At 40.8% G+C, this 12426-nt stretch overlaps 1 protein-coding gene across 5 annotated transcripts in view; it reads left to right on the plus strand.

Moving 5' to 3' along the window:
* Nucleotides 1-12426, plus strand: part of MICAL2 (microtubule associated monooxygenase, calponin and LIM domain containing 2) — a 124465-nt gene that overhangs the window by 47087 nt on the left and 64952 nt on the right. For 3 of the 5 annotated variants that reach the window (XM_068945100.1, XM_068945102.1, XM_068945103.1), the window contains exons 10-17: nucleotides 96-211; nucleotides 1440-1566; nucleotides 1767-1857; nucleotides 1953-2100; nucleotides 3782-3981; nucleotides 4464-4576; nucleotides 8877-8948; nucleotides 9539-9688. In XM_068945100.1, coding sequence (XP_068801201.1) covers nucleotides 96-211; nucleotides 1440-1566; nucleotides 1767-1857; nucleotides 1953-2100; nucleotides 3782-3981; nucleotides 4464-4576; nucleotides 8877-8948; nucleotides 9539-9688 — 1017 coding nt within the window. Of the gene's footprint in view, nucleotides 1-95; nucleotides 212-1439; nucleotides 1567-1766; nucleotides 1858-1952; nucleotides 2101-3781; nucleotides 3982-4463; nucleotides 4577-8876; nucleotides 8949-9538; nucleotides 9689-10858; nucleotides 10967-12136; nucleotides 12356-12426 lie in introns of all 5 variants that reach the window. The other 2 variants (XM_068945099.1, XM_068945101.1) reach the window with 2 other exon arrangements.

Below are 12426 nucleotides of genomic sequence, written 5' to 3' on the forward strand. Positions count from 1 at the left end.
TATGAAACCCTCAACTCCAAATTCACATTGCAAATCACTTTTGTAATAAGTTCTGATGAAATAACAAGTGATTAAAATGTAAACACTTCTTACAGCCCTTCTGGCCAATGGGCACTGGCTGTGCAAGAGGCTTCCTTGCTGCTTTCGATACCGCGTGGATGGTTAGGAGCTGGGCTCAGGGAAAACCCCCACTAGAAATCCTTGCTGAACGGTGAGTGCTTCTGCTTTTCTCATCAATTTTACGGTGTTTTCAGTTGTACTGTTGGTAGAAGGTGATGTAAGAGGCAGTGCCGACAGCAGAAATATTCTGCTTCCCTGCAGCAGCAGTGGGATGGAGTTAGCCTGTAGGCTACTGAACAATTTACCAGTGATGGTGACTCACAGACCATTGCTCTCTAAGTTCCTGTGCTTTGATACAGAGATCCAGCATAGGTTTAAATCACTAGTGACTAGCGTTAGGTGTGAGCCTCGAGGGAAAAACACAAAGATACCTCGCGTCGAAAGACAAATCCTCCAGCCATCTCAGCACCTGTTTGTTTATTTAAAAAAAACCCTGATTCTCGCTGAAACAACTGCAAACAAATATTTTAACAATAGCTTTCGTAGTTGATATCTGTGATTTTAACTCAGTATTTCAGCTTACAAGCCCTAGCGCCCTCTTATTTGCGCCGATAAATGTGTGGCCAAGAAGAATTGCTGTAATGCTGAATCATAGGTTTCTCTGTGTAATGTCCCTCTGATCAGACCACAACCCCGTTGTTAACGACCCCAGGAACTCTGGCATGGTGATGGTCTGGTGGCAGAAGCTGCTGACTTTGGCTCGGTGGCGGCTGCCCTAGTCCGCTGCGGCTGGCTGGGACGTTTTAGGGGTTGATGCGCAGTAGGAGTAGTCATGGTTGTGGTAATGCGAGTAGGAGCATTGCTAAATACAGTTCTCTGAGGAGCCTTAAGACAGGAGCTTGTGGGATGACTCAAACACAGCACAGTCCCAAGTGGAAAATTGAACAGCATAATAAAACCAGGCCGTAATGGTTATGGGAACTGCAGAACGACAGGATTTAGTGCTGTTATGTGGTAAAGGAGTTTCTCCTTGGGTGGAGGGTAAAGCAAAACCACATGACTTGCATGAGGTAATCTTTTTTTTTTTTTTTTCTCTCTCTCTTTTTTCTTTTTTTGTCTTCTTGCTCACTTCCTGCCTCAGGAAAATGTGGGCATCACTTCAAAAAGTCTGTCTTTTTGTTATCTGTTTTCTGTCTGGCATCCTTTTCCTGCTGAATGGGGATAAGAAATGGGGCAGATGCATTATGCATTTAGTGCATAATACTTGTCATGCCAGAATCAAAATACAGATGCAGATAGTTGCAAAAAATAAAATAAATAATCTTTATGCAATCAATATATTATAATCAATATCTTTTGCCTCTTTTTTTGTCTGTAAGAGAGAGCATTTATCGGCTCTTGCCCCAGACTACCCCTGAAAACATTAACAAGAACTTTGACCAGTATACCATTGACCCAGGAACAAGATACCAAAACTTGAACTCAAGCTGTGTTCGACCTCACCAGGTCAGTACTTAAAAGGCTTGCTTATGAAATGGCAGTCCTTCCTCCCCCGGGAGAAACATGGCAACAAGTAGAAATTGTGCTTGAACAAAATCTTCAGGGGACTCATTGGTTTAGATTCAACTGTTGATAAAGTTAACCTAGAAAGATTTTTTTCCTGCAATTAATTTTAATATTATGCTACAAATTGATTTTCCTTGTAGGTGAGGCAGTTATATGTTACCAATGAGCTACAGCAATGTCCTCTTGAAAGAGTAAGCTCCATTAGAAGATCAGTGAATCTCTCAAGACGCGGTATGTGACATCTCATGTTTGATGTGACTTAATATTTGGAACTTTCTGAGCATACAAACACCAGGTGAAATGTTTGCTCTCTACCATAACTGCAGAGTCAGATATTCGACCTAACAAGCTTTTGACCTGGTGTCAGAAACAGACAGAAGGGTACCGTAACGTTAACGTCACAGACCTGACTACCTCCTGGAAAAGTGGCCTTGCGTTATGTGCTATTATCCATCGCTTCAGACCTGACCTCATGTAAGTGACATCTGCAGACTTTGCAAGTGTAGGATGCGTTCAGCTCTATACAGAAGCACAGTGGAAGACCAGCCAAAGCAATGCTGATAGTCCAGTGTCCCTTTTATTGTGGGGTGGGTTTGGTTTGTTGTTGTTTTTTTTTTTTTTTTTTTTTTTTTGCAAGGGGGAGCACGGTATTACCAGGTTTGGGGGTGGGATTTTTTTTTTGTTTTCCGGATGTGCTTGCATGTATATGCTTTCAAAGACCTGGGAAGGCTTTGAACCTTATGATTTCTGTTTGTGTTAGTGGGAGTCACATGGCTATTTGAAAAGAAAATTGCAGTGCTTGGAGAACATGAGAGTTGTATTCCCAAGCCCCTGGAGACAGGTTTTCAGGGTCTACTTTAAACCACAGCCTTAATGGGACAGTCGAGAGTTACAGAAATACCTGGAACCAACCTGGCTGTGTTGTCATTGCGGCTGCAACCGTAGCATAGATGGACTCTGAGGCCAGGAAAGTGTCATGGGAGACGGCAGCTTTGCACCTTGTTTGTGCAGGACTGTGATGCCCTTTTACATCAATGGGTTACAGGGCCTGTCGGATGAAATCAGTGGTGAGAGGCTCTTCTGCCTTCTTAGAGTCTCCAAAATACGATGGATGCAGTCTCTTGCCTTCCTGCCTGGACTAGTCACCCCCAGATTTTAGAGCCACAGAGGAGTTATTGTCAGCCTCCCTATGTGGTGGATAATAAATGAAAGGAATATTTGAGATTTTTTAATGGGGTGTGATGGGTTGGAAAAACACAGGGCTCTGATACCCAAGACACTTGTTTGTGCAGCACTGTCTTAGGAAGAGCTAGCATGGAATGAATAAGGTATTTTTTGCCTCAAGTTAACTTTTAAAAAAATAGGAATAATGGATGGTTTTGTGACTGTAAGAAGAGAGCAAATAGAAAGCAAAGCAATCCCTGCTGTGTGTGAAAAGCATTTCTCTTGAGCACAGCTCTTTTTAGGAAGTTAAGATAAATCTATTTTCCCAAGCTAACAGACCTCCTGCAGTTTTCCTAATATTGTGTTCAGATTTGTTGACTTTTTGTATTAAGTGGGACAGGTGAAGGACATGGCCAGTTGAAGCCTTGCTGGTCCCACCACGTGGGCCAAGGGACCACTGCCAGCAGGGCTGAGCGTAGGCTAGGACGAACGGCAGCGCTGCCTCTGGGCTGCCCCTTCTGAAAAGCACTCTTGGGATTTATGGGAATTGCTACAGACTGGAGCCTGGGATTTAAATGGGTGGTCGTGGTGGGGGGAATAAATGCTTTGGGGGTTCAAAAGCTCATGTTCCTTATGAGGAGAAGGGAACTACCCTATCTGGAGCCTGGGTATTTGTTTGCATGCTTATTTTAGTCATGAATTTTGGAAGCTGTTCAAGGGAGTGAAGTCTTAGAATAAGTCCCATAGAAAATGGATTAGATAATGTGGTTCCAGATGTGTAATATACGTATTTAAGTGTGTTGCTAAATCAAGCTATGACGTGGACAGGAGCTCCTCACTTAAAGTATGTGTGCAACACTTTGAAGAGAATATAGTGCATGTGCACATGTAGCATGTTTGTTTCCTAAAGCACTAGCCTAAATGTACTCTTAGTGGCTTTGATGATTTTTAAGAGCAAACCTCCACTGAGGCCAGCGCCTTGTCCCCGTAGTGACTTCGACTCCCTGAACGAAGAGGACGTTGTCCGAAACAACCAACTGGCGTTTGATGTGGCTGAGCGGGAGTTTGGGATCCCCCCAGTCACCACAGGGAAGGAGGTGGGCTCCTCTGCCGAGCCCGACAAGCTCAGCACGGTCATGTACCTCTCCAAGTTTTACGAGCTGTTCAGAGGCACGCCGCTGAGGGCCATGGGTAAGCCGAGCCTGGGCAGCACTAGCTTTCATGGAATTGGGGAGTGGAGCCCCCTTCCCCAGGTGGCTCCCAAACAGACTGGGAATGCTCATGTGGCCCTTTTGCTCTGCAAGAGTCGTCTCCCACTTAGAAAAGATGGGAGGGAATGTGATTTGAGACCAGGGTTTTGCTGGTCCTGAGTGGTTTTGGGGAACAGGAGCAGCTGGACAACTACTGCTTAGCAACATTAAGTTCATATATCAGGTCACCAGGGTCACTCTGTTGTAAGAATGACATGATCTCTACTGTATCTTCATTCCTGGGCATTTCTCTTCCTTTCTTTAAAAAAAAAAAAAAAAATCACACCTACTTTGTACAAAGTTGTTTTTATTTGCCCATGTTTCTCTTATATAATTGCTACTAGTATTTGACTGCAAAAGTGCTGGCTTTGAGAAAGTAATTAAAAATCTGAATGAATACACTAAGCAGTCTATTCTGAACAGATGCTGGGGACAAGCAAAATGGAGAAAATGATGACCTCTGTTCAGCAAAATCATCAAACTTCATCTTCAATAATTACATCAATTTAACCTTACCAAGAAAACGAGTACCAAAGGTAAGTTGCGAGGGAAAGGTTGCCCTATAAGTCTTTCTCTTTTTAAGAGACGAAAGGAAACTTTCAGGTGCAAAAGGAAGTATTTTATGTATCTTACTCTTAAAAGATCTGTAGAAAGATATTTGTGAGCATATTAAAAAAGTAAAGTAAGATTCCACAGTAAACAAAGCTAACACACGCACCCCCTCTCAGTCATTGACACTTGTAATGCTAAACCTGAAACATTGTCACTGTCAAATCAATGAAACATTAATAATAGTCCCAATTAAGTGTTCTTTGTAAATGAAAAATTCCTAATCCTGGTGAGAATTTGGGTATATCTGAGGAGCATTTATATTCATTGTCTATGTCAGTCCTCTTTAATGTAAATAAATGTAAGGGCACATGTTTCATTTAGTTTGTGTATAAGTTGTGGTTTTCAACTTGGAGCGTTCCAGATTTTGGTTCCATTACCTGTATTTTCTTTTAACTTTACCTTTTGAAAATTTTCCAGCAGGTGTTTTGAGGAGGTTTTGCACAATGCTCGACATTACATTTTATAGATTTTTCAAGAAGATGAGGGAAAGATGAATTTTTCCAAGCATAGTTATTTCTATCTTTAAGAAAAGTAGTGCAGTAGTTTTATATTCCTAGAGTTAAATCTATGGCCATAATATTATATATCCTTTCAGGCAATTACTAGAACTCTAGAAGGCTTTTTGTTTGGGGAGTGGTGTTTGTTTTTTAACTAAAGTGACAATTTTGACAGTTTGTGGATGCAGTCAAGACTCTTGAGTATTGATAGCTAGTTTTGAAGGGGAGCCCTTCAAACCCTTATAAATGTATAAACCATGCAGCTAGAGCCTCTAGCACGACTCTAGATCCGGCTCCAAGATGGTGATTTATTCAGGAAAGCCCATATATTTTTCTGTCTCTCACTTATTGATGAAAATATGTTGGCATGTGCTTTGGGGGCACATTCATACCCTCAAATAAAACACATCCATGCCTGTCCATGTTGCCATTGAGGGCTACAGAGCCTTGAAGGGGTGGCGAGATCAGAGTTAATGCTGTCTGACATAGGATCGTGTGCACTGAGAGTATTGTCCATATATTTCTGAAGGGATTGTAACTTCAAAAGTTTCCTATGACTTAATTTAAAAGTTACTCTAATAAAATTATTCAGTAATAAACTATTTCACCTTCTGCCTCTTCATTAACTTGGTCCTCTTCTGAAGAGAGACCTTCAGGAGGGGCTTTACTTTCACAGTGAAGCCTACCTTCACTTTAACTTCATTTTAAGTGGGGAGCGTCTGTAAAATCCAACTCAAAGTCAGCAGTGTCTCTCTGGAGATTGCGCCAGTCCAGCTGCTGCCGCTTAGCCAGCACAAGTTCGACAGCAGCATGTACTCAGCCACCAAAATTAATTTAATTTCTGTGTTCTCTGAAGCTCAGCTCAATCCAAAACCGTTTCGGGTTTGCTTTCCTGAGCTCGCCTGAAACTATATAGCAACCATGATAATTTTTAAGTCTTTTTTTTTTTAAACAGACCTCCCTCATATTTAACTTTATTACTTCCCTATGCAGTATTTGCCAATGCAAACACTCTAGGTTTTGCTTGCGAAAGTATAGATTTCCCACTCCTTTTTTAAGTTCAGTGTCCTTAATGTGTATGTGCTACAATTTTCACTGTTTCAATATATTGATTTTTAAACTTGCTTCTATCTTATCTTCTAAGTTTTGGTATAATTTTTTTTGTCACTTGAAAAACTACTTTAGAATGTCCAGATTTCTCATAGACTGACTTATGTCTTGAATATTTTCCATCTGTAAACACGTTTTCAGATCCTGTGGAGTCAGTTGCCCAGTAACCTCATATGTCCTTGTTAGGAAATAACTTTTCCCTGCTACCCACATATACACAAACCAAGGTGACATGTTTCCCAGCTAACCAAGCAGTGAGAAACTAAGTAGGCAAAATAAACATTGCTTTTTCTTATGGTGACTTCTTTAGAAGAAAAAGTTTTTTTTTTTTTTTTTTTTTAATAATTGCAGTGTTGTTATTTACCCTGAGTTATTCACAGAAGTAAAGAAACTTTTAGTAGTGAAGAGAGCTTTCCATTACCAAGTCATCCAGTTGTCTGACTAACCTCCTGCCATGAAGTATGCTGTCTGCTATAGCAGAAGAAGTATTTCTTGGCTCTACATAAAAGCATGAAGTGATTTGCTTGATCGGCCCTTTTGGTTTCACATACAGGGGTTGTTAGAAAAGAGAAATGGTAGCAGTGCTTTCCAAATTTGAGGAGTAAGAATATCGAGATCACTTCTGTATGTGAGGCTTTGCACCTTGTCACGGATGGCGTGTGAAAGCTTAGTATTAAACATGCCACCTGGTTCAGCACAGAGGCTTGCGAAGGCCGTACCTTCCTGAAAATGGCTGGGAAATGAAGCTTGCTGGAAGGCAACTGCTTGAGTTGGGCTTTGGCCATGACCTCAGCTTTATGGTTCTTTCCCCTGCAGAAAGCAGTGTCAGGCGTTATCAAGGTATGACAGTAGGAGACCACTTCAGCCTCACAGGCTGTCCAAAACTAACTGGAGTGAAAATGTGTCACTTGCTAAACCATCTGCGCCCTCCAGCTTGTTCTTTTGTAGGCTACAAGAGGGATCTTTATCTGTGCGTGGCTTGCGGGAGACCAGGACGTGGGAGCCTGGCGTGAACGCAGCGGTAGCTGTCTGGCAGCAGGTGCTGGGCTTGATAAAGTTTTCCATTTCCCTGTTAATGTCAGCAGAGCTCTAGAGGAACTGAGATTTCCTCTGCTCCAGACTAATAAAGGAATTTAGGTGTTTACACAATAAAAGGCACAATCCTCTTTCTTGGCATTTTGCTAGGCAATTACGGTTGCCTTGTTTTTCACATCTTTGTAAATATGTTAATTAAAGCTCTTTGTGTAAGATTTTGAAAGGCAACATCTTGTTTGCTTCATTCACTTAGGCAAACGCTACTTTTATGTGGTACAGAGTATTATGCAGAATATATTATGCTGTTATGTTATTCCTTCGTTTTTTGTAGACTGATGATTATAGGTAGCGTAGAGATAGATTACTGAGAGCGACTACTTGAAAGACGCTGTACCAAAGCATGCAAAGCAATCAAAATATTGTCATCTAACTCTTTTGGTATTTGCCCGGAAGTTGTTTGGGATTACTTCCATTCACTGCATAATGATTTATTATAAACAGTGAACATATAAAAAGGAAGTCTGTATTTTTTAATCTTTCTTTTTTGTTTTCTTTTTTTCTTTTTTTTGTTGTTTGTTTTCTTTTTTGTTTTTTTCCTCTGTGTTTTTTGTTTTTTCAAGCTGGCTGAGGAATCACAGAGTTATAGCATGAGCAAATGCAAATGACTGGAATGTAGTTTATTGTTCAGAAAACATAACCTGCCATGACATTTGCCAGGCAAAAAGCTCTCCAAGTTGTAACTGCATATTTCATATAGAATGTGTGTCATTTCTTGTAAATTTTGCCCGGTCTTTAAGACTGAATTTAATAAGGAATTATACAAATTTTTAAGTATTGACTCTCTTGAAACTTTGTGCAGACTGAGCATGAGGTACCGTTTATTGTTTGTGTGATCTCTAGTTCACTAAAATAATTAAATACATGCGTAGCTTGAGTGCAAAACAGAATTTTTTTGCTTAAGTACTATGTAAGGCCACAGACAGGGAGATGAACATTATAAGGGAGACAAAGTTCTGAGGCAGACAATAATTGCTCTGAAACAGGAGATGCATCTCCACGATGGACGGCCATGCAGATAGAGGTGGGGAGGCTATAGCGCGAGAGAGAGTTTTTTTGGATTTTGTTATTTATTGGGAAACCAATGTAGTCTAAATTAAAATAAACCAAGTAGCCCATGCTGTAGCACCATTTTTTGGGTCAAGAATGTGGCAGTGCTTTATGAACTACAAACTAATTAGTAGTGAAAGAAGAAAAGGCCAGTGCCGATGTTAGAGGGCCTCTGTTCAACAAAGTCCATGAGCACATAACTTCCCCCTGCAGAGTCCAGTAGGAGTTCTCAGTTACCAGCCCGCTTTTAAACATGCGATTGCCGACACTACGGCTGGGATGGCTGCTCGCAGGAGGGCCGTGATGAGGCACGCAGTTGTAACCAGCACCCCAGCACATGGGCCCTTCTGCTCTCAACCCTGACCAGGCCACATTTTCTGGGTTATGAGAGTTGTCAGTCCGGAAGGAGCTGGTTGGGTCAATTCGGTAACCACAGTAGTAATCCACGTGCTTGGTCTTGGCTTTGCCGTTTCAGGTTGAAGGGAAAGCAGAGGAAAGCGAGACCAACAAAAGACGTCGGAAAGGGGTTTTCGGTGCCTTTGAGGAGGTGGGTGTCCAGCAGTGTCAGCACAACCCCAGCTCCTTGCTGAGCGCTGGGGCTAAGGCAGCAGCGGAGTCGGGGCCTGGGGCCTGGCCTTGTGCACGTGGGAACAAAATGCCTGCCGTCTTAAAATCCTGACTTTACCATGGTGTATGCTGAAGAAGAGCTAAATTTCCTTAAACCATTAGTTAGGAAGAGGCTGTTACCTAAACTGCACTGTTTTTCTTTCTGACCTTGTAACATCTGAGGATTCTTTTTTTTTTTCTCCTCCTTTTCCCAACTCAGCCATTTAAACAGATTTTTGTCTGAAAAGTTCTGAAAAGCTTTATATTGCCGCTTGGTTCCTGCTTCCCCTCTTGGATGAGTTATTTTGTGACTCCCCCGTTTATCACCAGTAATAATTCACGTTCCCTTTTCCCTGTGCTTTGAGAACAAAGAAAATAATTCTTTAGCAACTCTTGCATGCTAAACAGCGTCACTTTTAATATACTGCATTTCCTTTCCTTCTTTGGCAGTAAGGACATTATTACCTCTCTATCTTTTCATGACTGTCACATATAAACTCGAGGAAAATGTAGTCTGTTGTTTCCTTGCAGGCTTCAGGCTTTTCAAGTCAAGGATCAAGTTCTGGGAAAGAACCAAGTGATGGTAGAGAAGGTGTGAACCAGAATAAAGTTAAATCAATGGCAACTCAGCTGTTGGCAAAGTTTGAAGAAAATGCTCCAAATAGAATTTTTCGGAGGCAGGTAGGTTATAAGTGAACATAAATCATCTTTGAAATTCAACTGTGGTCCCTCCTTGTGAACGTGATGCAGATGTCAGAGGGGAAAATGGATTTCTAATGTCTTTGGTAGATTTTCTTTCTTTTTTTTTTGTACTTTATGCAAATTAAGTGTATTCCTCTCAGTGGTTAGGGAACAGATATGACCAGTTAGAATATAAAATGCCAATTGCAGATTAATATAGCATATTTATATATTGTATATTAATATAGTGAAACTGTAGTGTCTGGAACGTTCTTGTAAGTCTTGTCTGTAGGATTCTTACCTTTTTTCGGAAGACTAAGTTGGCTGCTTATGGTAGTGCAGAAGCACTCTTTTTTCTTTACTCAGTTTAAAGGACACTAAATAACCATTGGAATCTTTCTTTGTGCAAAATATATAGAAAGCATGAGAGGGGAGTGTAATCTTTTGCAAGGTGTGTCCAGCTTCCATTCCCATTCCTCAGTTGGTCATAATGGCATGTACTCCTAACTTTCACAGGGTTTTTGTAATTTGTTTTTAGTGCAACTAGTGGTGTTTTAAAAATAATCCTGTGCTGCCGAAGTAGTGATTTTATGTCAAAATCACACTTTAGCCAGCAGGATGCTCTGGTGAGCCAGCTGAGTTCAGATCCATCATCCTAGAAGATCTGAAGGAAGGATGTGCAAGGTGTTGATGTTACGTCCAGTGTGCTGGTTTCCTAATTCTTTGTTTGTATCTCTTCCTTTATTTATATATTTAAATCCTCAAGAAATGTAGGCCTTATAGATATCAAGTGACTTTCTCAGTCTATGAACCATTGCTGTTTGCATGCTGACATGCAAACATCCTGAGCTTACTGTGCGTGACACCTGTGCAAGGGTTTGCTTGGCTGGGATAGAGGAAGCCTTGATGTGTAACTCTTGATGATAGCATCTCTTTGATAGTACTGAACATACTGAATTTTAAGTACATCTGTGATGGTAGAAGGGATTAATAAAATGTGTAGCCATCAAAAATCTGCAAAACATGTTGTTAAGCGCTGTAGTAACCTGTCTTTGTAAACAACTCTTATTTCTGTCTTCTGAGGAAGATCTTGCAATCCTATTTAACTGTCTTCCTGACTTTTTTTTCCCCACTCTGTCTTTGTTTGTGACTATAAAAATGCTTTACAAGGAGCTAGTAGATAGTCCAGCCCCGCTCTCTTCTTCTGGCCCTCCTGTTAATCCTCGCTTTGCTAAACCTAAGGATCCAAGTCTTCTTCCACCTCAACTGAAAAGGCAGGTAGGAATTCATCAGGGTTGCACCTGACAAGCTTACTGTTTCTCTTACTGCTGGGGACTCGTTGTTGTTGCATAACTACAGGATATATAAAATTAAATGTGTATGTAATTTGCAGACTTAACAGCTGTATTTAGCAGAGAATTGTGAAAATTACACTGAAGTTTAAGGTTATTTTGTGCTTGCCTAACTAGATGAGAAAACAATCTGAAAGAATTAGTAGCTGCATGTAAAGCACACTAAAAATATATGGGTTTGGATTTCTGTATTACTATACCTAGATCCCAAATTGTATAAACACCATTGCGTGTCTACATTTCGCATCCAAGAAAACTGCTGCAGTACATGAAAAGTGTCCATGCATGTACCCAACACTGTGAGCTGTCATAGTGATAAGGCAAAGGGAGTTTTCAGCCCCAAGAAAACCGGCAAAGATGCCCAAAATAAAGGTGCGAGCAATTGAAAGCTGAGACTGATGCCCCAATTTTCTATATCTTTAAGTGCAACTTGTAGTGAGAGTCTCTGCTGGAAGCTATTTGCAGTGTCACATAAGCAGGGCAAAGTTTTCTAATACATTAGAAATATTGTTATGAAACTGTTATGAAAAGACCAACTGGAAAATCATTTTTAAGACTGAATTTGACAAAGCTGAACTGGGTCAGTTGTTTCATTTACTTCAAATGCCATTTTGTACGGTGACTCAAATTCAGAGCCTTATTCCAAACGGCTCAGAAAGTGCTTTAGATCTGAAATATGTTATAGCTTGAATCAGAGGAGAGTAAACTACTGTTGATGTTTTTACAGTTTGATTCATTAGTTTAAGGCAGATTGTGATAATGCCATTTGCTAAAAAAGCCAGAAAGAGAGGTGATGTCATATTCTTCTCCACTGACACTGTTTTGCAGTTTTTCATAAAAACTGAGACAAACCTGTAGAAGGATGTCAAGACCTGCAAAAGTTACGCAGCACTAACATATGTCAGTGCATGGACACAAGCATGAGGTGCACGGCAGACAGTTTAACAGTGTAATATGAAGAGTGCCCTGGGATTCAGAAGAACATTTCATTTCTCATTGTGTGCATGGCTGTGCTATGCTTTAACAAGCATCCTTAAAAGCTGCATATACTGCATGATAGTGCAAAAAGCAGGCTTTTTCACTTCATGTTTCCCAGTTTCAGGTGTTAGCTAGGACTGAACACGAGGTCAGGGAACCCAAACAGTCTTTAAACGGTTCTGACCATATGGCCAGGAGAGCAAAGACTGTAGGAAAAGCAGAAACCCAGCCCAGTCTTTCAGAAAACTCTGAAACTCTCGCGTCTGCCTGTTCTGCTGCATTTGTACTTTCTGGAGTGCTTGAGCGTCTTCAGCACCTGGAGGAAAAAATGAAACAGGTGACAAGTAATTTTTTTCCTTCCTCTCTCTTAACTGCATTTATTAATCTGTATTCTGTATTTTCTCTGGA

Source organism: Struthio camelus, chromosome 5 (genome assembly GCF_040807025.1).
Source record: "Struthio camelus isolate bStrCam1 chromosome 5, bStrCam1.hap1, whole genome shotgun sequence".
NCBI classification, from domain to species: domain Eukaryota; kingdom Metazoa; phylum Chordata; class Aves; order Struthioniformes; family Struthionidae; genus Struthio; species Struthio camelus.